Source organism: Lathamus discolor, chromosome 5 (genome assembly GCF_037157495.1).
Source record: "Lathamus discolor isolate bLatDis1 chromosome 5, bLatDis1.hap1, whole genome shotgun sequence".
NCBI classification, from domain to species: Eukaryota; Metazoa; Chordata; class Aves; order Psittaciformes; family Psittacidae; genus Lathamus; species Lathamus discolor.
Window position 1 is genome coordinate 55,221,656 of NC_088888.1, and position 25,756 is coordinate 55,247,411.

General features: G+C 40.2%; 1 protein-coding gene across 6 annotated transcripts in view; it reads right to left on the minus strand.

Moving 5' to 3' along the window:
* Positions 1 to 2,436: 2,436 nt before the first annotated feature.
* TPD52L1 (TPD52 like 1) overlaps positions 2,437 to 25,756 on the minus strand; it is a 51,643-nt gene continuing 28,323 nt past the window's right edge. For 2 of the 6 annotated variants that reach the window (XM_065680952.1, XM_065680957.1), the window contains exons 4-9: positions 20,897 to 20,929; positions 18,420 to 18,521; positions 10,871 to 10,885; positions 8,107 to 8,145; positions 6,991 to 7,051; positions 2,437 to 4,168 (exon numbers count right to left, since the gene is read on the minus strand). In XM_065680952.1, the coding sequence (XP_065537024.1) occupies positions 4,037 to 4,168; positions 6,991 to 7,051; positions 8,107 to 8,145; positions 10,871 to 10,885; positions 18,420 to 18,521; positions 20,897 to 20,929 (382 nt within the window). In that variant the 3' untranslated portion in view covers positions 2,437 to 4,036. Of the gene's footprint in view, positions 4,169 to 6,990; positions 7,052 to 8,106; positions 8,146 to 10,870; positions 10,886 to 13,650; positions 13,856 to 18,419; positions 18,522 to 20,896; positions 20,930 to 25,756 lie in introns of those variants that run through there. The other 4 variants (XM_065680953.1, XM_065680954.1, XM_065680955.1 and 1 more) reach the window with 4 other exon arrangements.

The following is a 25,756-nucleotide window of genomic DNA, read 5'->3' on the forward strand; positions in this document are numbered from 1 at the left end:
CCTGGGTCGGAGTTTGTGTTGTAGACCAGATGTAGCCTCTGGTTGATGCAGTCCTAGGTACAAATAGATTCTGCACTGGGGAATTTCAGGTAAGTTTAAAAGTCAGCTGATTGCAACCGAATCTATTCATGTAGTGTACTGACAGGGACAGGCAGTCCTGTTCTGTGATTCATCAGTATGTCTGGATTTAAGTTCCATCTCTATCAGGTAGGATAATATTTGTTCATTGCACTACACAGAAGTGAAGGATAATAAGTGTGTTTCTCTAGAAGCTCTTGACAGAGCCAGACTTAGCAATGAGATTTCTTTGGAATGCATAAGCCTTAAGAAGTGATGGTGGATAAAACTGGTAATCTCATTAATTAATTTTCTCAATGCCTGTTGTTTCATGCAGTTTTTCCACTGTTCATGTGTTGTATCAGGGAATGGTGCTGATGCTTCTGGAAGGCCAGTATTCCTGACACCCCTCATCCCAGATGGGCAGTTCTAGAGACTTTTGCCACAGGATCTGATAATCACAGAATAGCCAAGGTTGGGAGCAATATTTTGAGTTTGTGGCGTCTTAATGCAAAAGCCTGAACGCCCATGTAGTGCTGGCTGCCCCTGTTCAGGCTATGACAGTTTTTAGTGGAAGTAATAACGCTGATGTAAAAGTACCATATGGTTATCAAGTAAAACTAGTTGTGGTAAAGTGTCTGTGCTACTAACTGTTGTGTCATGTGTGCAACTGGAGACTGGGGTGATGCCACAGTTACTAGATAAGGAAAGCTTGCACCTGGAAAAATGACATGGTAAAGACCTGGAGCTAGCTTGCTTGACTTCAGCCACGTGTCGAAGCAGCATAAAACTAAACTCAGTTGCCATCCCCTTTTAAAGGTAAATAATGTAGCTGAGCACACACCTTCAGGCACCACGACTTGGAAACGTGTCCTTTACACAAACATTAGGGGCCTGCCCTAAGCTTGTGCTGTGTTCTGCAGCTGGTGTGGAGCTGCTGGGAGCTCTTGCCTCGGTGACTGGCACTGTGCACAGAATCTGCAGAGGATGTTGGTCCAGCTGAGATGTGGGATGCCCACTCTGCACAAGAAACCCCACAAGGCAGCAGTTCTGCCCTGTGGGAATCCCAGAAGAACAAGATGAGCTTTACTGAGCAATAGAAAACTGATTAGTGGTTATCAGTGGCTGATTGTTATACCACGGGGGTGATGGAGTGGGCTTGTGAAGCTTTAGTGATTTTATTCCACTGGGAAGCCTACACCTCATAGACACCATTAGCTTGCACTGAATGCCAGGCATGAAAAAGCTACAGATGCATTAGAAGACAGAACTGAGAACAAGAAAAGTGGCCTTAAATGATGTGTTTGACAGAAAGCCACACAGCATGTGTGCTGCCCCAGCAGGACCAGTCTATTACTCCAGTGCTGCAGGAGGCTTTACTGGCTGGCAGTGTGCTGCTATGCAGGGGATCCAGGGGAAGGATGGCATGCTGGGCCTGAGCCAGCTGCACAGTGGTGCAAGAAAGGTAAATACCAGCCTGGAACACAGAGACATGGTTTGAGTGCAAGTTGGCTAGGGTTTGGTTTTGTTTGAACAAATCCAGCAGGTGCTTCATGTACAATTACATTCCTGTCTACTCGCTGCAGCTCCAATCCTATGTTAGGTTTGGGCACTGCATTTAAATAGAATGAGGGAGCTAGCTGGAAAGAGGCTGGAGAAGAAAGCATGCTTAGAAAACATGAGCCATGAGGGCTCATGAAGTGAGGCTTCAGGTGGTATGAAATGCACTGTTCATGTGCAGAAGTGTACCAAGCCCTGGCCATGCCACCTGTGAGGGGAGACCACCTCCTCTCCTGATCTATTCATATCAGCATCAACCTTACGCATAGTGGCAGCTGCTGTAGTGACAATAATGTGTAAGGATTGCTGTGGAAGAGAAGCGTGTCTGGTCAAGCTTGTCTGGTCCTACACAAGCTTTTTGAATTATGCTCTTACTAAATGTAGTTAAAAACAATTTACTGCTTTTCCATAAGCATTTGTCTATGTGTATATATATGTATACATACATAAATATGTAATTAAAATGAGGTCTAAATTGATGTCCTGTAGAAGGTGATAGTCCTTGAACTCCATGTTCTAACTTTGGTTTGGCTGCTGGCCCTGCTCAAAAGAAGGTCATAGACCTAGATGTTTTCTACCCTGTGCTTCACTTTTACTGAACAATTATTTTTCTCCTTTGAACCTCAACATTTTCAAAACTTAGATGACATTTCCATGGGGAATTTCAGGGCCAGGAGGAACTGAACAGATTTTAAAAACTAGGAATGGCAGATGAGGTTTTGGTGTGTCACCACAGAGTAGCAAGGTAAACTGCAGTGCTTAGAGATGCACAGTAAGACTGGTAGAGACACAGAATTGGAAAGAAAACATCACAAAGTGTAAGAGAGAATTTATTTTTAATAAGAATATCAATAATTTACACAAAATTGACCAGGAGTATCTTCTTTAGTTAAATAAATTCATGTTTATGCACAAATCCACTTAAAATAAGCTGGCAAATTGTCACAAGAAACCTGAACTACAAAATACTAATTAGATTTGCTTCCATGCTAAAAATCACACTAAAGAGGCATTTGATATAAATGTCCAAAGTTAACTTATGTCCAGTAGAACATTACAAAAGGACTTCCAACTCTGTATAAACTATAACAAAAGCCACGCGGGGAAAAAAATCACTTAAAGCCAACTTTTCTCACAAGATTTTAAGCAGTCTGTAACTTCACACTCACTAACACTGATTTGAAGCTTTGGCTATGCTAAAAATCCACATCCATTTTGAAAGTAGCCAGACTCTTTTCCATCTTGTTTCTACGTTACTGTGCTCATCTCAGTCTGGTGAACCAAATAATGCAACATGCAGACTGTCACGTGCTCACTAGATAGCAAGAGAGTGTCACAAGTGTGGTGCACTTAGGGAAAATGTTACAAGGATGCAAGCAAACATGCTGAATCAGAGCTGAGAGATGGCTGGCTTCTGGTGATCTGGCAGATAGATATAACGTGGTAGGTGGGATTATGATCTGGAGTGAAGCATGACAAAATGTGACACCAAGAGTAAAGTCCCTATTCAACCTGGGTGTCATAACAATTTTATGCTAGCAGCTCTGGACCGTGGGCTGAAGGCATGGGTGCCCTAACCTATGGCACATCTTAAGCCAAGTGTTGGGTTTGTATTCTTTAACTTAAGGCTGTGTTCTGACTGAGGCTTATAAATATCTTCCCTGATTATTTGAAGAGAAGATATGGAGGCAAAAATATTAGAGGTTCCCTCCACTCCACCTCCTTCTGTAATTAATTTATACTGTCAAGTCTTAGCAAACCAGAGAGCAAGCAATGGTAATCTTAAAACTGAAGCTTTTCCAGTTACAGTGACCACCTTATGATCAATTCAGTTTCCATATGAATTACTAAGGTGTCTCCTCTTGTCTTCCTCAACTCTGCTGACTAATGGGTGGAGGGCAACGCCAGGCTGTACCAGTGAAGGAGAGAAAACCTTTTCTGACAGTAAGTGATTTTAATTCCATTAGGAAATAGACCATATACAGACACTCCTGATCAAAGGGCACCTGGTACGCCTGGTAGGCAGCTGGTATAGGGACTTGTGCTGGCAGTAGGAATCATTGCACAGCTCTGGGTCCATCTGTCTGATGTGGCACTGAGAGGGGAGTTGGAAAGCAACAGAAAACTGAAGAAACAAACTGGGGGCGTGTTGGAGGGAAGTTAAATGAAAACTCTTTTGGTCACATAACGTAGTATTTATAGCATTTAAGTCAATGACTTGCATGTGGTTTCTATGGTGTACAAAGTACCTGATGATAAAATGGCCCATCAAAAATACAAATAGAAGTTTCTCCAGCACAAGGCCAGGAAGGCAACTGACAAAACCTGGTTGCACAAGTTGGGTGGTGGGAGAGGTCTGAAACTCACTGGCTGGGTAAGTCTCTTCAGAGAGGCCTGTGAGGCTCAGGAGTGCTGTGGTCTAACACTGAAGCTCTTCTTCACTCTCAGGGACTCGGGTTCCAGCAAGAGAGCTCTGAGCGCTGGCATGGGCTGTAGAGCTGAGAACTTCTTCAAAACTGCCCCCTGTGTTGTTTGTCCCACCAACCTTGGTCTGAAATATGGCCAAAAAAAGAACAGCAAGTTAATCTGCTCACACTGTACCAAGTCCCATTTGCATTCCACCCCAAGGCCATGAAGGGTTGAGAACTGTTCAAAGCAGGCAGAGAACATGTGGGGTTGGGTTCTCCTTAGAACAAAAGCCATAAAAACATACAAATAAAGCAACCCCTTTCCTCCTCTAGGGCGCAATCATAAAATCTGCCAGTGGCACTCAACATAAACCTAAAGGAACCAGTCCCTAAGCAGATCCTGGGCAGGATTACAGATCCTACCAGTAAACTTAGTGTGGTTCTATACATGAGTAGCTCACACTGGTTTCACTGTGGGATTTTTGAGTTCTAAAAGGCTGGATAAAAGATGGGTATTGAAATGAACTGGTTCATTTGCTGAGTGAAGTGGCCCATCACCAGCAACAGTAATACAGCTCCTCCCAAAATATGTAAACTACTGGGATTTTGGACAGCAGAAGGAATATAGTAACCAAAGAATAAAACCAGCGGCTTGCTCCCTGTGGGTACTTGTATCTGCCTAGATACTGGTATATATAAAACCGCCCACAGCATTTTCATGTGGAGAGGGGAGAGGAAAAGATACCAAATTACATTAGTGATATTAATGAAATTAATACCAATGTGCTCACAGGTCATCTACTTCCAAAATGCTTCAGTTTGCTGACCTTGTTAATACAAGTATTAAAACCAAAACCCAGTATGACTAAATCTCTGAAAAAGAGTTTTCCTAACAAAGACAGAGCTCTAGGTAAAAATCTGGAAATGGTCAAGACTAGGCAATGAAGAGACAGCAGTTTTGACCAGGTTGCCTTGTTAAGAGGATGGTGGTTGGTTTGATTCAAGCCTGAAAATAGGGCAAAACTTTTTACTCCGTCCTAGAACTGCTGCAGACAAGCTGGCGTTTTTCCAGTCTGTAAGCTACTAAATGCTTAAGAAGATTATTTTAATTAAATGAACTTTATGTCCTCAGTTTCTAAAGGATTCTATGTAATCCTTTGTTTCATCAGCTAGCACAGGAGTTGGCCTAGCTTGAAAGTTCAACAAAATAAGGTAGTAGTACTAGGCTTGATATTTGCTCTGACAGTTTGAGTCACTGCTATTAAAAGTTCTCATCCCCAGAGGTAAAAATGTGTATCCAGTCTAATGGGCTGTGCCAACTTCCAGAAAGAACCAGTCCATCCCTGGTTTTTGCAAACAGCAATATAAAACACATACATTGTTAAATGTTGGGAGGCCCAGAACTTTGGAGCTAGAAGTACTACTGAAAGCCCTGAGAGTAGGTTTAGTGACTAAATGGGTACGAAAAGTACTTTGCTTTTCCAACTGGTGAGTGGTGAAAAAGGAAGAAAAAAATCCATTTCAGATCTCAGGAGTTACAATGAACTGCATTCCCTATCTAAATGGGTAGAAGGAACACAAAGAGATAAGCAAGTGATATGCTTAACTGCAACAGACAGGAAATAAGACCTTCCAAGCTGATGCACCCCACTGGTTGAATGATTTCTCCTACAGTGACATTGAGTATAAAAAGCACTTGCAGCGAAGGTGAAAAGAATGAATAGGAAAGCATATACATGCACTAAGCTGGGGCTCTGGAGGTCTGTGCTCTGTTCTAGCTCCTTGGGGTACTCCTAGTCTTCCCTGGGATGCTGCCTCCCACCTGTGAAACTGAGATGATGTTTCCTTCTCTGACACAGTGCAATGGAGATCACATTACCCTACATCATCATGACTTACATGCTGTCAGAACAGCCTATCACTAAATAAATGTGAACACTCAAAAGCTGAAAATCATAGAGCAACTCTGAATTTTGATGGACATACCTATTTAGAAACATAAAATAAGTCAAACTGTGCTGACTTTCCTCAGACACTGACTGGAAAATCTTACGTGCTGTGCAATTTCACGGTGGCACGGATAAAACAGACCTTCCCTGTACACCTGCTGCTTCTGTTCTAGCTGCAATCTGCATTTTCTCTAAGAAGGAATGTCCTTCTGTCCCAAGTGGAAGGCCATTTTCTCACCTTTTTAATGCTTTACAAGTTATAATACCCCTTTACCTTCACCTATTTTTTAACCATATTCTCAGTTCCCCTTAAACTGAGGAGTCATAACCTGGCTGTTGTCCACTGACAGACTGTACTTGGAATGTGTTGGAATCTTTCTACCGCAGCAAAGTAAAATGCCAGTTTATGAGAACACTTGACTTTATCTGATGAATAAAAACCATTAGGAGACAAACCCTCTTGTTCACCACTTGACTGTGCCTTCCCATGCAGCAAAGATTAGCTCACTGCTCTGCCCTGCTAAGTGATACTGTCCTTAACAAGTGCTGTTAGTTGTAACTGGTAACTTTGCCATCAGATCTTCCTGTCCCACAGCAAATTGAGTTTTGCAATTTTGAATTCAGACAGAACATTGCAATTTGAGAGGAAACACACCTGCATTAAAGAAAGAGGAGTTCAGTGCTAAGAGCCACACGGGTAGTGTGAGTCACACTGGAGCTACAGGACAGATGCCATCAGCTGAACAAGGGGCACCCGGTGAGCGCATCTCTAGTATTGGTAGGGGAGTGGCTTAGGGATGGGATCACTTGTTTAATTTGGCAGACAGCAGAAGTAATTTCTTAGTAACAAAGCAGAGAAAGACTGCTTCTTTGCATAGTTTCTTTAGCCTTCATTTGCCATTGGTGTTCTGTGAAATTCTTGATGATCGAACGGCAAGTTTATCAGTCTGTACAAATGATAGAGACTAAGCTGTCACAATTTAACTCACAGCCATGCAACTGCTTGTTACCTTTACCTTAAGGTTTGTGACAGTGGTTTCAACCTTCTCCTCAAACGATTTGAAAGTTGGAGAATTCCTAGGAAAAAAAGAAAGTGGAAGGAATTAAGAGTGAGTTGTAAATGCAAAGGCATAACTCCACAGTTTGACCAGTTCTTACCAGGCAAAAACAATAGGACAGACTGAGGCCTGGCTGGCAGCACAGGGCTGTAGACTGATAGGGTATGAACAGTCACCTGTGCTCTGTCAGTCAAATCCAATTATGGTAATCAGATGAATATATTTTAGCTTCAAATTTGCAAAAGCGGAACCTGCCTAGCAATTGAAACCAAACTGGCTTGGCTACCCTGTTCCTACAAGGACAAACAGAAGCCACTTGGAAAAATAATGCAGATTTACCTTTTGTTCTGTTAAACAGGTGATAAAAGGGTCAAAATGAGAGCGAAACTGAGTTTTATGACTTACATTTGACTGACAGGTCACACTGGTGAATGCCTGCCTTTAAACTACCACCTGCTGCAGTTAGGTGAATTAACGTCCATCATGTAGTTAGGAAATTTCCCCACGTGCTTCGCAAGGAGTGGGGATATTCATATATGCAGAGGCCAAGGGGATGAAAAGAAAGTTGAATCCTAATTTTATTGAAAACAGTCAGAGCTTTACTTGAACAGACATCAGTATTTGGCTACAGTCAAATAAAGCGTGATTATAGCTATTAAAACATGAAAGCAGTCATATGAAATCCCTCCATAGAAACATGATCCAAAGCCTCCTGGAGTGGAAAGCATCTGACGTTAATGGGCTTTGGATGATATTCTAAAACCAGCAGAACAACTGAATTTCAGATTCAGTAATACAAACCTGGTAACAATCAGCTATCCCAATACATCTCAGAACTGCTTCATCTACTCAAAGGCTTGTGCAAGAGATTAACTAGTTAATACAATTAAAAGGGAAAAAAACCCTCACAGATGGCCTGTCCTGCAGTCCTTATCTACATGAGCAACCTTAATTGATTGAAGTGGGACTGTTCATCCAACTAAAACCTGCAGGATCAGGTTCGAAGTATGCAAATCCCCTCTCATTACACTGCTGAACATCACCATAGCAAATAGAATACGGGCAGCATATTACCTCATTGCAGGCATGCTTATGGAATGGCGAATAGAGTAACTGTGGGATAAAAGCAAAAGATAAGGAAAAAAAGCTGTAAAATCCAGTTTGCAACATGACTATAATGTTTATTTTTTTAACTTATATTTTAAAATATATTTTATATGTTTGTATTTTTATTTATTTATTTATTTAACTTAAATTTTAAAATGTATATACATATTTTTAAGAGTGCTGGTACTTTTCCCCTCCTGATGGCAACAGCTTGTTGCCATCCACTCACCTGTGGATTCCAGCTCACTTTCAGCACTGAAGGTCTTACCACCACATTCTCATAACAATTGATCAGCAACAGGGCTCAAAACAACATTGCCAAACAGTTCCTGGCAATACCTATTTAAATGACTCGGACCCCTGCTATCTACAGACATGCAACATGTGACAGAGGAACAGAGCGCTACCTCTGCTCCACAGTGGCAGATGATAAGCTCTGCTGGGTGAGAGCAGTACACCTCGGGTTTGTGAGCACAGACAGAGCCAGTTTGAGGCAGTAGGTAAGTCGGTAATTCCCTTTGTTGCATGTACAATGTATACAGTCCAAATAGCCAGTGCTGGCCCCCAGTTTGTATAGGCTCTTGCACAATATGTTATCTAAACAAGAGGTTTCTTCAGCCAGATATGCGGCAGTCTCAGCTGCAGCAGCTGCTCTACCCATCTCTGTAGGATGTTTCACCTCCTTCTTCACACCTCAACGTTACCAAGACTAGAAAGCTGTTTTCCACAGCTCTTGGCCATCTCTCCTTGTGACACTTCCCTCCTCAGACTTCCCAGCAGCAAGAGGATTGGAAGGCTGTCAAGTGAAGGATGGAGTCTCTGCATCACTCAAAAATACCTCAAATTGTCTTGCACCTTTAGCCCTGCACATGGCTTCCCACTTGGCTTATATTAGCCATGTTCATCCACCTGAACCACCAAAGCCAAATCTGCTATCACAGCATCACCTATTCCTTGCTGCTGGGAAGCATCAAGCCTGTTCTGAATATGGATCTTTATTTGAAGTACAAGAATCATGCATAAGTGCATTTAGATTTGAACACTGAAAGTAAACTGTGCACTGCAAGAGCATGTACTGTTTCAAAAATTTGTGCTTGGCTGCTTTCAGTGTTGACTGACAGCTGCAGCCTGCTCTGATTGAGAACAGCGAGAGCTTTACTTTGAGGGATACCAACATTTGGCTGCAATAAAGCAAAGCATGATTATAGTATTAAAAAATGAAAGCTCTATATAAACAGCATATGTGCTTGTTCTGAACCATACAAATTCAGAGCAGCACTATGTCCGTATCCACACAAAGGATTATTTTTTTTTCCAGATTAAAGATTCAGAAATGGGGACAGGAAGGACGAGAGAGCTATTTGGCAAGCAGGTGGGACAGAGAGATCTTATACAAACTGTTTGCTGTTGTGTATATTTTGAGTGTTCTGCTAAGCTCAGATAGATGAGAACTAACAGCAGACAATGCAAATGTTTCATGTTCAGTTTCTCACATCATTTTGAAGACTTTTAAAAGATTAGCCCAAACATTTCAGAAGTGCAGCAAATCCATCCTAGTTAAATTAAACAGGCATGCTTACCATTTTAGTCTTTTAACACATGACAAATAGGCAAGAACAAGAGTTTGGAAGCATTTCAGCATAGGCTGCTCCTCTTCTAATAGCAAAATATTCCAAATACGATCTTTTAAGTAAGATTACACTGTGCCAAATTAGATTTGCACGGCTGAGAGATGGCATGTGACAGACAATCTGAATACTAAATGCATACTTTATTGAATTCATCTTTTTATTTCTGAGGAGGTAAGGAAGTTATAGGAACAGTAACATCATCTTTTACTAGAAGCCTAAAATGTTAAGCTTTTTTAAAGACATACATCAGTGCAGAGGCAGAGAATAGAGATCCTTCATGACAAAGGTCACTAAATACTACGTTTTGGTTTCATGTCAGAGTGAAATAGGAAAGTCAGTCTATGCTCCATTTTGAAGTTCCCTCAGTGAAGTAACAGTTTATGTTAGGATCACTTAGCTGAACAGAAAAAACTGTTCTTGGGCTGTCCTGTGCACTGGGGATGCTACAAGGGCAGAGAGACAGCAGGGGATTCAGGGCTGTTCAGCCCCTCTGCTGGGTGAGCTGACCACTTTGAGCACACATTAAATTGTTTTATAATTCATCATATACTGAAGTGCTTTACAGCATCAATAAATCAAAGCTCTCTCTATAAAGAACCCCTTTAATCATGTTAAGAACTTGGCCTACTCTTGGAAATTTCCCCAGGACTCAAGGCTTGTAAAGAGTCGCCATGTACACTTCATGACTAATACACTTTCGCTTTATTGAAGAGGAGGTAATTAAATACTTCATACAATCTTTATAAAACTCAGCTGGCTGAGTAGAATTTTTACTGAGCATTTGTTATGTTCCAACCTCTGAGAAAAAAAGATGGTTGAGAGATTGGGATTATGTATAAATAGGCTTTTCCAAGAGCAACATCTTCTGAATGTGTTCATTATTTGAATTTGAGACTAATCTACTAAAGAACAAGGCACTTAGACCAGTCCCTTCCTCATTATACTCACCATGCTGTAAAAAATGAGGCATTACAGTTTAAGTAGCATATGCTTTTATCCTATATTATGATGCTGAAAGGAAAGAGGTTACTGCATTACATTCCATAAAACAAAACCTCTCAAGTATAGAGGCAGCATTCACAGAGAGGAATGTGTCTTACCTAATCGAATGTGATCTGTGGAGGATGCACAAGGAAAGAAAAGCAAGAGTTAAAAGTATTACGAAAACGTAACAAAAACCACACATATATATTTGTAGCATGTCAAACTGCCTTAGGAGAAAAATAAAATCATTTGTATTCAAATCTTGATGTTGGAATTCACATTGGAATGTGGATCAGTTGAGATTCCTTCAAAGCAAAAATATTCACACAGACTCCTCCACTACACATTTACCTATTCTGTGTGCAGAATCCCACCTCAATCTCATTAAAGTATAGGCAAACTGGAATTGTACATGTACACCAGCAGCAAATGTCTTTTTTCCCTCTAAATTTCTTAATCATCTCTCAGTTGAGAAGGGTATTGAAAAAAATACAAAGCTTTTAATTCCTAAAATTGCATTTTCTAAAATACCTGCTCCTTGTTGAAAACAATAATTGAAACACTTTGACACTGTTTTCCAGCTCACAAGGAACTTAATTAAGGCAGCAGAACTGGGAGAGGCACACTGATACACAATATTCAAAGGATGTCATTAAGGTTCCAAAGTTGAGAAATGAGGAGGCAGACAGGCTCTCCTTTATCTGTGTGTTACTGATGTAGTCTTTAATTACAGACCACTTCAAGGGAACACCTGCCTCATGCAGTGAGCCAGACAGACGGTGCACAATTAATGAACATCTCCTCAATACTTATTTTTCATATCCTTTCTCAATGTGTGGTGTGATGCATTATTTACTGCACAATATTCATATCTTGCTCTGAAGAAAAGCATTGATTTCTTCAGGGTACTTTACAGAACCCATCACGTATATTGATGCCTTTCAAACACTCATGGATTTATCTTCATAACACTTCTCAGCTTAGACCAGCATAAGTAATGCTGTTGCCATAGGTAGCCTTCTTTTACTAACTGCTGACTCCCAGTAACAGTCCACTCCTTCTCCATGCTAATACAGATACAGTACAGTCACACCATAAGGAAATGTGTGACACTGCAGAGGTCCAAAACCATCCCAAAGAAAGAGGAAAGTGTCAGTAGAAATGAGAGAAATCAACTACTTCACCCATTAGCAAAGAAATACTTACAATTACACTCTGAGGCAAAACAGTATTACCGTTTCTTTCATAGGGGATATCAGAGACACAGAGGTTTATGAATGGTAGTTTTGGTTATGACAGCTACAATATTTTAAGGAATTCAGCTCAGTGAATTCAGCAGCATTTTTAAGTGCCCAAAACATCCCTAGATCATGGAAATCCTGGAAATAATCAACAAAAACCTACACAAAACCTCCACTACAACAACAAAAAACCCCAAAAGGCACAACAACAAAGGCATGGCAAAAACTAACTCTCACAGCACTGAAAGAGATTAATTATGCCTCAGCCATCTAAAAAAGATATCGGCCTAACCTGCTTCTAAAATATTCCAATGAGAGAGATTTCACAGCCTTCAGAAACAACCAGTTCAGCTGCATTTGTGAGCATTTTCAGTTCCCCGTGTCCTCTTCCTACTAAAGCAGTAATATCTCTCACACTGTATTTCTCCAGTTCTGCAAAAACAGAGTGGACAGCCTTATCAAAGTCAAGCTCTACCACATCTCCTGCCTCCCCTATGCCCTCTATGACAGGTGCTGTCAGATCAAGATAATTGCTCTTGACAAATCTTTTTATATTTTTGCCATTATGTTATCTCCTAGATGCTTAGAAAATAACAGGTTAATGCATCCCCCACGCGCAGATCCAGTACCTGCTTTGTATTTCCCTGAACTTCCCTTGCCCCTTTCCAGAGGGGTGAACTTTGCCTTTGTCCTCCCCTCTGGGACCTCATACACCTTTTGTGCTGATTCCCACCACTTTAGAGGGGCACATTCAACTGCCAGTCATGTCCCCAAGCTCTTCTCCTCCCTGAAGTCTTCTGCCTCTTTCCACATGTGCCTTCCAACTCCTGGCAGGAAGGAGGCATTATATTACCTTCATTCATCTCAAGAGCTGGCTCATCCCAGGCACTGAATTTGAAAGGGGTCTGTGTGATCATGTAATTAAAGAAAATGTACCAGACAGTTAAATGAATGATGTATAAGCAGTGTAACTGCTGACATCCTAATTTGCATGCATGCCTTTGTTAGCTTCATCTTTAAATACATTTACTTCTGTAGTAGTAATGTATGTAGTAGTACATAGTGTACATAGTTTCCTATTTTTTTTTTTAATTACAATCCACTTATTTATCTTAAGCAAACCAAAAACCCAGACAGTCTTCCACTTTTACTTCGAAAAAGGTCATCAGCAGGGCTGAAACTCTTAGCTCCACATAGACAGCTGCAGAGTGGTCCAGCAGTATTGCATGGAAAGATGCAAACTTTACCAATATGCAAAGGAGCAAGGGATAAAGACCTTCAACTTTGTATCACATCTCTGCTCTACAGGGCAAAAGCCACACTGAAATGTTAGTGTAACTTCTGTAAGAGCCAAGCCCACGCTACTGCCCTATGAGTGACCTGGGTCTTCCCTCTTCCCCTGTGCCTTCCTTCTCTCTGTCAGAAAATGTTAAAGGACATTACATGAGCTGGGGGTAGAGGGGCAACAAAATATCTTGATGGTGTACCATTAATCACAAGAATCTATTATCTTAACTATATTACTAATGCCTGGTTTGTGTCCCAAAGCAAAAATCTGTGCATACTGTTCTTACATACTCTGGTATTTCTACTAACATGATAATCTGAAATGGAATGCATTACAACTGTAAAGAGACCATGCAAGCACTAACAATTACTACAAAATTTTAGAAGACGTAAGATGCTAGTGATTATTTATGCACAAAATGAATTACAGAGTTGGGAAGCTGGGGTGGGGATGAAAGAGAAGCACAGCAGATGCATGAAAAGCACTTTGTCCCCAAGGGGTGGCTTCTCTGTTCTTTGGGACATGTGGAATTTGGTCCTTTTTCTTTCTTGTAGGTTTCATCTTCTTGAATTCTAACACAGCAAAATAGCACATTTGGGGGATTCTGTTGCTGATATATGATATTTTAGCAATATTTTTACAGGTAACACAAGGTGAAATTAAGACCCTGCATCTTCAGAAACATGTTTCACGTGGTGCTCTGTATAGCTGACATAGCAGACAACCTAAAAAACAAAATTTTGTTTCACAAAGCAGGCAAGCTTCAATATTTAAGAGTCAGGCTGACTACAAACCCTTTCAAAATCACCACTGCCAGAGGCAGGGGTAAGACTGCTGAACATACTGGGAATTATGATGATCATCTGGATTTCAGAAATCAGTTACAAGTGTCTTCTTTAAATGAAAGCAGAACAGGGATTTGCATCTGGATACAAATTGGCAACTATCAGCCTTACTGCCTAACCAACAGAATTAAGCCACAGTGTGATATGCGTTTAAATCAGCATTATCGGAGGGGCTGTGATAATCTATCCAAAATTATTTGGATTTGCAAAAAGCAAACAAACAATGAAGCCCGCCTCCTTACAACTTACTCAACCAAACAGAGCTAGGATTGGAGAGGGAGAGGGGAAGATTTTTAAAACCATGTTATTTAAGTGATAAGGTTTACAGTGTGACCCCACACACAATTGCATCTGTCCAAGCTAAGCCAAGATCTCAGGCCAGCTTTGTTGCTGAGGGAAGCATACTGACCATTAGTCTAGATATAGGATATTCAGCAGATACAGAAGGCCCAACTTATTCCATGTTTTATGTAACTATGAGATACTGGCTGTACTGCTTGATGCTTCATCATCACCAAGGTGCTTGGTGACAGCCAGCATGGCTTCACGAAGGGGAAATCCTGCCTGACCAATTTGGTGGCCTTCTATGATGGGGCTACAGAACTGATGGACAAGGGTAAAGCAGCTGATGTAATCTACCTGGACTTGTGCAAAGCGTTCGACACTGTCCCACACCACATCCTTCTCTCTAAATTGGAGACACATCAATTTGATGGATGGACCACTCAGTGAAAGAACTGGCTGGATGGCCGCACACAAAGAGTTGTGGTCAGTGGCTCAATGTCTGTCTGGAGACCACTAACGAGTGGTGTCCCTCAGGGATCGGTGTTGGGACCGGTCTTGTTTAACATCTTTGTCGGTGACATGGACAGTGGGATTGAGTGTGCCCTCAGCAGGTTTGCCAATGACACCAAACTGTGTGGTCCGGTTGATATGCTGGAGGGAAGGGATGCCATCCAGAGGGACCTTGACACGCTTGTGAGGTGGGCTGATGCCAACCTCATGAAGTTCAACCACAACAAGTGCAAGGTCCTACACCTGGGTCGGAGCAATCCCAGGCACAGCTACAGGTTGGGCAGAGAAGAGATTCAGAGCAGCCCTGCGGAGAAGGACTTGAGGGTGCTGGTCGATGAGAAAATGAACATGAGCCGGCTGCAGTGTGCGCTCGCAGCCCAGAGAGCCAACCGTATCCTGGGCTGCATCAAAAGGAGCGTGACCAGCAGGTCGAAGGAGGTGATCCTGCCCCTCTACTCTGCTCTCGTGAGACCTCACCTGGAGTATTGTGTGCAGTTCTGGTGTCCTCAACATAAGAAGGACATGGAACTGTTGGAACAAGTCCAGAGGAGGGCCACGAGGATGATCAGGGGACTGGAGCACCTCCCGTATGAAGACAGGCTGAGAGAGTTGGGGCTGTTCAGCCTGGAGAAGAGAAGGCTGCGTGGAGACCTCATAGCAGCCTTCCAGTATCTGAAAGAGGCTATAGGGATACTGGGGATGGACTGTAGTGATAGGACAAAGGGTAACGGGTTAAAACTTAAACGGGAAATTTAGATTGGATATAAGGAAGAAATTGCTTACTGTTAGGGTGGTGAGGCACTGGAATGGGTTGCCCAGGGAAACTGTGAATGCTCCATTCCTGGCAGTGTTCAAGAGCAGGCTGGACAGAGCCTTGGGCGAGATGGTTTAGTGTGAGGTGTCCCTGCCCATGGCAGTGGGGTTGGAACTAGATGATCTTAAGGTCTTTTCCAACCCTAACTATTCTATGATTCTATGATTCTATAAGTATCAAGAAAATTCTCCTTAACAGAAAACAGCAAGTGTCCACAAAAGAAAAAAAAAAAAAAATGGCAGTGCTGGTAGTTCATACTTCCCTGAGAAATTCCCAACCAGGTTCAAGGTAATAACTTCAGTCAAAGAAAGCTACTAGAAACAAGCTTCTTGATTAATCAAAATGTTTATGGACTTAGCCTCCGCTTTGAGCTCTTGGCTAAATGGCTAATGGGATAAACACCATCCATCTGCTTTCCAAGCAGTAGTTGGAAACATGACTGCCATGGGGGTCAGGGATTGATACTGATAGATAAAGCAAAAGAATATGGTAACAGTGATTAATTAAGGGAAATATTAAAGGAAAAACAAGCTTTATTATAGTGAAGACATTTCTGACATTGCAGTTAATCCCACACCCTATGCAAAGCACACACGACAGGACCTGACAAGCACCTAAGAAGTCCTGAACTGTTTATCATCCTTCCCTCTGTGATCAAGGTATTCTCACACCAGCTCTTTGCTCAGTGCTGTAGTATCTAAAGCACAGAAGCAGCAACAGAACCTATACACTGAGCAGTGAGCTTGTCTTTTATTTTTTTTACAAGAGGGAGTGTTAGGAAAGAACAGAAAATGAAATAGAGGGTATAACATCTCATGCATTTCTCAAAAATATAGAACACAATTCTAAATGCAGGAAAGGCAGAAAGAATAAACAAAAGTAGGAAAAAGGCTTGTGAAAGCAAGTCATGCAACTGGAGCCTCAGCCTGGAAAAGAGGAAACCAAGTAAGTATCACATTCCTCACTACAGAACATGGGAGACTGAGAAGTCCTTGATCAGGGTAAGTGCTACTTAGCAACAACTGAATCATCAGTGTGTTATCAGCATTGTTCTCGGATTAAAGTCAAAACACAGCACTGTACCAGCTAATAGGAAGATAATTAACTATCCCAGCCAAAACCAGGACAGTGAAATACAATAAAACCACAGGAAATCATGAGTGGCAAGAAGGACAGCAGAAGGACTACACTCAGTGTTTCTCATAATAGAAGGGCCAGAAGACAAAGGGAAGAGCAGGAGGACTGAGAATAGCGAATGAATGAAAGAAAAAATAAACCACACACTTCTTTACCGCGTAAGTATCTGTTCATCTGGGAGACAAGAGGTGTTATGAATGTGAAAAAAAGCTGATACAAGTTAAAAGACTTTTAAATGAAAGTTTTCAGCTCTCAGATTGCTGAATACTAAAAAACATACTAGGAAAATGTAACTGCATGCCTCCTTATTCTGATATCTGTACACAGGTATATAGATGTTTAACTGTACCAAGTCAAACAGTTCTTAGTTTATGTTCATACCCTGATTACAAGTCACTCGTAGATTTCCATTTTATACTGCAATGTGGAAAAAGACATTGTAAAGCAGATGACACAGCAATGAAGATTTTCCTTCTTTAGTTTCACCTAGAAAAACAGTAGCACTTCCATACAGGGTTTATTAAGCTGTACGTAAAGGTAGGTATAAAGGAGGGACTCTAAAGTTTTCTTAAGATTCAGATTAAAAATGAAAAGGGGAAAAAATAAGTTCTATCTGCCAAGAATTATGCACCAGACATCTGCAGCAAAAAATCCAAACCCATATGTATTTGAAAAACCGTAAAATGGATTCATACAGCTCTTCAGATATGGTTCTCTCATTCATTATAAAATGACCAAAAAAAAGTGAAAACATACCAATATCTCTAATAAATGTGGCTAATTATGCAGCTCAAACAATATACTGTACAGTTACCAATGTTCATTTATTTCATCACAAAAATTCAACTCCTTAAAATACCTGAGAAATTCTGTAATGCTGCTACAAAGTTGAAAACTGAAGTGCTGGTTTACAGTGTACAATTTCTTCATTTATGCTCTTATTGTGAGGAAATTTAGGATCAATACTTTTAAAGATATATCAACATAAAAAGCCTGACAGTCAGGCTGCATTTAAGTGACAGTTCTTCTCCTGACCTCAACTCCTGCTACTTTCACCATATATTTTTTTTATAAATATAACTGCAAAACATAACTTTCATTTGTACATCTTGAAAAAGCTGATAAAAAATAGCCTGTTTTTTTTTTTAATTGTTATTATTTATCTTTCCACAAGCAGCTGCAAGGCAGGCTTCTTTTCTTCAGATGACAGTGGCCTTCAGAATCCACATATGAATAAAACTGGGTTAATAAAGATCTAACAGCAATTTTTCGTTCCATTTTACTTGTACATTTCCTTGAGGTTGCCAAGTTATTCCAAAAGGGTTTCAAATTGCACTTTTTTTTTTTAACTAGGACTCAAGTAAGAATTATATTTTCATTTGTCACTATCCCCTCTTTTTGGTGGAAGCTGAACTATGTTGCACACTGATGACAAACTACTCGAATGTTTAAAATGCTAATGCAGAAGTTAAAAAAAAAAAAAGACAGGTGACTTATTACTTTTTGTTCTCCAAATAAGACCAGAGAAATAGCAGATCCCTGTACCTCATATCTCCGAACTTCTTGCTGATAGCAGTTCCTACATTGCTGATAGCTGCTGTTGCTTTTTGTCCTGCATGGCTCAGGGTCTCATGTGTTTTCTTGTAACTGAAAAAAAAACCACAAGAAAACAAAAAAACAACAGAAGCAGTTATAAGTACCAACAGAGGCCAGAATCTCCTGCAATTAATTTACTTTTACCTTATTTCCACCTCTTAAAGTCCCATCCACAGAAAGATTAAGAAACACAGTAACTGCAGCACAAAAACAAATAACGAAGTTGCCTGCTTCTGCACAGCTTCCTAAGTGCAGTTTAAGACTAATGCGAGCAGAACACACTCCAGAACAATCCTTAACTATGTCTCTCCCCCTTCCAGGTAACATCCCTTGAGGGCAGCAGCAACGTTGTTTGAAAGAGGAATGCAGTGATTTGTTGAGTACCTGTTTGATACAATTTCTGCTTATAGAAAATAATATTTACATCAAATGAGCATTCTTGCAGCAGATACCAAGATGGTAGCAAAATCTGCTGTCTAGAGCACATAAAAGAATCAGGACACGCACAACTCTGCCTTTCCATGCACATACATACAAGGTACATTTAACAGATACACTCCAGAATTATTTGTTGATATTTCAAATTAGACAAAAGTTACCAAATCTGTTCCCATATGCCTCAGTTTTACTTTTAACAAAAATTTCTTTAAAGGAAGAAGGGTTTGGAAGAGACAGAGAAAGAAAGATAAAAAATCCAGACTGTGAACACGTATATCTTAATAGGACTCAATCCCTTCAGAAGTCATTCAGTGCATGTATAGTATATACATTCAAATACAGAATCATCTTAAGTTACTGATCAAGATTATATACTCTGACCCACATAGACCCGTTAGTACAGTTAAGTTGCTTTCTCAGAGTAATCAATAAGCTTTTCTGCACAGATGGCTTTTTGCTGACTGAACTAACTCTGAACAAATCAGAGACTTCCTTCCAAGTAAATTATCTGATACTCCCAGTGATGCAGACAAGCTCGGAATTAGAAGTACTGACCTAGTAACAAAAGCAGACCACATTATAATCAGTCTTGTATCCTGCAGTGTGCGTTGGCAGGCAAGAACTGAAGAAATGATCATGAAAAATTCAGAAATAAAATTCCATTGGTTTTAATTCTCCTTTGAACAAAATCTGTAAGATTGCGAATGTGTATCAAAATACACTGGAGACTAATAAAAAGACCCCACTGCCTAGTTCCTGAAACAGAGTATTTTCTTCTTATTTTTAGGTATATGAAAGCAATATAACTTTGTGGATGCAGGAGGGGAAATAAGAGAAGATTAACATTTGCAATACAGCACATCACATTTTACATCAGGCCCTTTTAGCCCTAGCAGTACCTACTGCTTAAAGTCCTCTGTTGAGGACTGTTTTACAAATGACAAGTTAAAAGGCAGATGCTATGTAATGCCCTGTTCTTTCACACAACATTCTTTCAACAATGAATCTTCCCCAACACAAATATTTTGATCTTAATGTTCCTAAACCACAAAGTTTCTTACAGACTACTGATCTAACAAGTTCTAAAATTGCCAAGTGAAATGGCTGCTCCTATGAAACTGTTTGTTTTGACTGACTAGCAAGGCAGTCTACAAGGAGCAATTGAAGACTAGCGTACCAAATCTCTAGAAACCTAGAGAATGATAAGCTGAATCAATCAATCACATACACAATGTTGAATGGCAACAAGGGCTAAAACAACAGTGACCGCAAATTATAACTAGAGAAGAAGGAACACTGGTTATGCCTGTTTTATTTATTCTGGTGGAATACAGAAACTGAAAAGACTGTTTTCACTGTGTTTCCTTTCTCCTCAGCCAGTCTGTCCCTGGATGTTGCAAGACTGCAATGCTTTTATTTCACTGAGACCTCATTCTCTAGCTCAACTAGTTTAATAGCTGTCATTCTCTTGTTGTCAGTGGACATATTCTCATATAAACTAGGGTTGCATGAGACCCTAAACCAGACATTAATAATGCTTCAGTTAAACTGTGAGCACATCATAGCTTTCTGACAAGTGTTGCCTATGAAAAAAAATAAAATTAAAAAAACCCCAAATATTCTAATGCCTGTGGCATCGAAGTCTTTAGACACTTTGCTAGCAGAGAAGCGTCCTAAACCATTCAGCACAAGTGGAATTTTGCTCATGACAAAAGGAAGGTCAAGACTTGACTTCCAGGTCTAAAAGGTCTTTGGTATCAGAACCTATTTATGTACAGGTTGACTATGCATAGTAAAATACATTGTAGATATCCTTCTGCAGTGATTTTTTTTGTTTGTTTCAGTTTTTTGGTTTGGGTTTTTTTGTTTGGGGGGGGGGGGGAAGGTGTTTGGTTGGCTGATTTTTGTTGGTTGGTTTTCTTTAAAGACACCCTGGAGTTCCTTCACAGGCATATTTAATTTAACGACAAAACATCTCCATGTCTTACCTTTCTGATGCAGGTTCTTCACACTGTGTATAACTGTTAAAAGAATAGTCCCAAATGACCAATACAGCAGACAGACTCAAATTCAACTGAGAAACATTAGAGTCCCCTAGTATTTCTGTATATTACATTGGTCAGAACACACCTTCTGGGAACTGGCTGAAATTACACTGATTTTGGTGTTCCAACTAATATTATGGTTTTTTTCCTTTAAATCCCATAAATCCAACATTCTCCTCAGAATTTCCACTAGCAAGGAAGACATGGAGACTGCATTTATGTTCCTAATATTTTTGACATTACGTAAAAGTGTAAATCCAGCCAAGACTGTTACACAACTGGTCTTTTTTTCAGCACTAACTTTAGCAAAAATGACCTTTGACATGCGCCCCTCCTCCCTTTGGCATGCACCCCTCCTCCCTTTGGCAATGCTGAAGAAGAGCTTTAAGGCACAACAAAATAATAAAGGTAAAGATGCAATGCAACATGCAATGCCTGTCATGAAAGACAAAAATCAGTAATCTGCATTTTAGTCGAGCTCAAAAATAGGCCACTCCATCCCTGCCTCTCTATCATCATGCATATTACTATGCCTTCTTCATAAATTATCTTTCCACAGAGCACATTGCCTTACTGTAGTTAGTTATGCTCTGTATTGATCTATAGCAAGTATTATGGCTCAGATATTTTTACCATCATATTTATGTCATATTTACAGCATTAATTTGATGCCAAACACTCTGGTAACCATGAGCTTTTCGACAGGTCTCTGACCTCTGGAAATCCTTCTCACTTGTATGTAGCATAAATAATATGAGCCAGCCATATCCTCGTGTAACACAGGCTTGCAGTTTTGCTTTAATGCACTGAAGAGTTTACATTATTTTCAGAAACCTTAAGTGTAGAAATAAAGTTGGATATTCCAGGTAAAGCTTACATTTATTCATTGGAGTGCTATACGTATGGCTTAAGTCCCTCTAAACCACCAGCTGCTCCAGCATGCTAAGTCATTTACACCACCTGTGTGTTCCCATCCTTTGAGCTGTTGTGGGCAAGTACAGACTGTGCAGCTTATGAGGACAGGTGACAGCATCTCAGCAGTCAGTCAGCCATTGCATGAAACAAGATCATTGACACTAAACCTTAAGGCATAAATGCCCCAGCAGAAACAAACTTGAAGAATTTATAACACAGAGAGTCAAGAATTACCACCTTCTATCCAACCCACAGCGTGCATCTTCACACAAAGATGCCATTAGGCTCTGAGCCTCTCTTACACTAATGCAAAGTAACCATAACTTCTCTGAGTTTAACAGTGTTATGCCAGATGCCCAGCAGCATTAGTGAAAACAGAACCAGTCTATCTGATTCATGCTGTTAAGAGTAGGAATGCCTTCTCTGGTTTTGTGGCATCTAAACATATGCCATAGCACAGAAGAATTGCTGGAAGTGGCTAAAAGGGATCATATTCCATGCTTTTCACTTAGCACTTAAGAATAATATTTCTACTGCATTTCATACATAAGAAGGATTAAACACATACGAATTCCTGTCACAATTGTAACCCTGTTAATAAAACTCATCTGTGTCATTTTGGATGTTATCCTTTTATATTACATTAACGTAAGAATTTCATCCATCAACTTCAGATTATAATTTGGTTTTTTAAATTGGGTATTTCTTTAACAAAAGCAATTGCTTATAAAACTGATTATTAGAGGTTATCATAAAATCTGCTGATATTGCAGTTAAATTCTGATAATATGCCCAACACACTTAAAAGAAGCTTTAAAGATAATGCATATCCCCATCAGTGTAACACACTAATTAGGCAAAATAGATTTGCAGCATATTTTGACTGCATTTTCAACTGACAGTTTACTGCATTTGGTTTGTACTACCACATGACAGCCAGGTCTCACTAGCTGATTTTTACAGCCAGTGACAGCACATGAAAGAACATCCCACTTCATAAAACACAGCATGTGAAGAAAATAGTTCTTCATATAGAGTATAGTCAGGCAGCAGACACATAGAGAGGTCAGAGATCTTGATGTTTAAATGCATCCTGGATGCTTAAATGTTCATCTGCAGGACAAGACAAGGTAATCATACTGCATGCTACCTGATCTCATCTCAACTCAGTGCAGAATTGCCCTTCACATGGCAGAGTCAATCTAACCTTCATTCATAGGTGCAACACAGGGGCTGCTGACAGAAGTAGACTACCAATATAATATTCATATTTTGCACGGCACAGTCAACCTATTGCAGTAAATTATAAGGAACTTACATTCAGCTTCTGTAAAATTAGTACATCTGCTAATTAGCACATCTTCATTCAGCATTGTGCCTCTCCATCAATGCTTGCTTGCAAAATTAGTCCATTTGAGAAACCCTCTTCTGTGATAAAGCTTACATAAGATGCAACAAAATGCAAACAATTAACAACAAAACCATACAGTAGAGCAGAGCCTGGTAGCACAAGCCATGGCCTACGGAGCTTGCTTAGTTTTCAAACCATTAGTCAGCTTAAGAATGACATTTCTGGAATCAATGTAAAACATCTGGATCTCTGAGAAACCCTCAGCTAGAGAACTATTTTTCCTGTCGATTTTCTGGGAAAAAGAAAAACACCAGGGCTCAGCATTTACTAAACCATGCTAATGTTCTAATGAAATAAATGTATATGTGATGGAAGACAACATGTACACAAAACATTCTGTAAGAGCATCCATATTGCCATTTTGCCCACAAATAAACTCTAAGGTGTTGTGCTTTTTTATTACTTCTTTTTTTTTTTTTTTAGTGCTCATCTGAAATTTACTCCAACTTCAAAACCAAACAACAGATGTACTTTTTTTAGACATTCTTGCCTTTGCCAAGTATGTTCAGAATTAATTGAAACTGTGCTGGCACTTGGGTGGGTACATATGCCTAAAGCAGTCAAAGGAAGTATGCCCCAGGTAGTTCCTCTCCCACAGAGAGAGGAAGGGCAGAGCTTAGGGAACTGAACCTCTGCAGTTCACAGGGGACCTGCCTGCAGCCAGAAATCTGTGTGCAACACACGGAAGATGACTGTTCAGTAGGCTGGAGAGTCACGGGTCAGGAGAGGTGCCAGACAAAGGTGACAAATATTCCATGCTGTCCTGCACTGTAATCTTAAAAACTTGGGAAAAATTTGGGATACAATTATGTGAAATGCACTATTTGTGCAATGCAGGACAGAATAGGGGAAGAACAAGCTGTTGTGGTATCATTAACTTTCAGGTAGAAAAGCCACAATATGCTGGCTCAAGCACAGATGATCTTAAGATGTTCCAGGCTGAAACTTCACAGTTCATCACACCTAAAACTATGCCAATAACACTGTCTGTGGGCTCTGTGCTCTACACTAGATCAACAAAATTATGCACATTAAACATATTCCAGCCTCTCTTTTCCTTTCTTCCCTTGCCTTTCTTCCCTTCCGCTCCATTTCTCTTCCTTCTTTGTTTCCTTCTTTTCTTTCCTTTATCCCTTTTCTTCCTCCCCCCCCCCTTTCTTTTTCCTTTAGCTCAACTTCTGTTTTACCTTTTCCTTCCATTTCTCCCTTTCCTTCCCTTTCACCTTTTCACTGACCCTTTCCTGGATATTTTTAATCCTGGTAATCTCAGAGACTCCAATTTACACTCAGGCCTCCCCATTCTTTCTTAGCTACATACATACAGATAACTATAATATACACTTAATGTATTTTCTAGTGCCCAATGATAATTACAGTGGGCTTTTCCCTGAGAAAATAACACTATATTCATCAATCTGGAACAGATCACCTAACCTTGCTGTGGATTTTCCATTAGCTGAAAGTTGAGATGTAAACAAGTGAAAAAGTAACAAGAATAGCCAAAGATAACTTCTTTCTCCAACCTTACTACTCCATCCTTCAAAATTCAAAGCCAGAGATGTGTGGAAAAGGGAAGCAAAAAAAGCAAAAAAAATTACCTTTTAAGAAGCCATGGACATTGCCTGATTTGACCCAAAGGACACAAATTCAGTGGAAGTGAGAGGCTCCTTTACTTCCATACAGCACAGACTCACAGGCAGGTAATGTGCTTGCTAAAGCCAACATACAATTTCTTCACTTACACAACTGCTACACTTACTTGCAGATTTAGAAAAGAAAATGTTAAAAGGTGATTACACATTGCGATGAACAGAAACACCCACAATTCTTTTACTACCACTTCTAACAAGGTGGGGGCGGGGGGGAACATGGTATGCTGAATTCCTAAAAGTCACAGTAGGACTGTGGTTGTCCACAAATTATATTTGACTTCCTAAGAAAATTCTGAACCCCTGGAACATTACTGTATATTTAAAGTTACACTAATGAAGACTGCAAGTACTTCAGATTGTAAGCCCAAAACACATGCTGCGTAACTATTACTTTCTATTTTCTCATCACCTGGCAGAAATTTGAACTACAAAATGGTAAGTTCCCACTATTTGTGGAAACCATACAGTTGTCCTCAGGTTCTCTATCAGTAGAACTAAGCCTGCTCACATAGCTCTCAGCCAGCAGCAAATGAAAAGATCTTTATTCTGTGTGTGAAGGGAAAGGCCAAGTCCACGTTGAATGTTCGTCTCAAGTAATTACATGCAAGAGCAGAGCAATATCGAAACCTTCCTAAAAAAGGCTTCAAAAGACAACCACCACTTGAGAAAGCCCCAGGCACCATCTTGGAGACATGCTGTTTGGAGTCAGCACTTACAGTTCTCTTCATTCTGGCCTCTAATTCATTACATTTTCCCTTTCTATAACAACTGACAACTTTTGTCTGTGAGGGCAGAAGATGAAGTAATTTTGAAAACAGTTTTGTG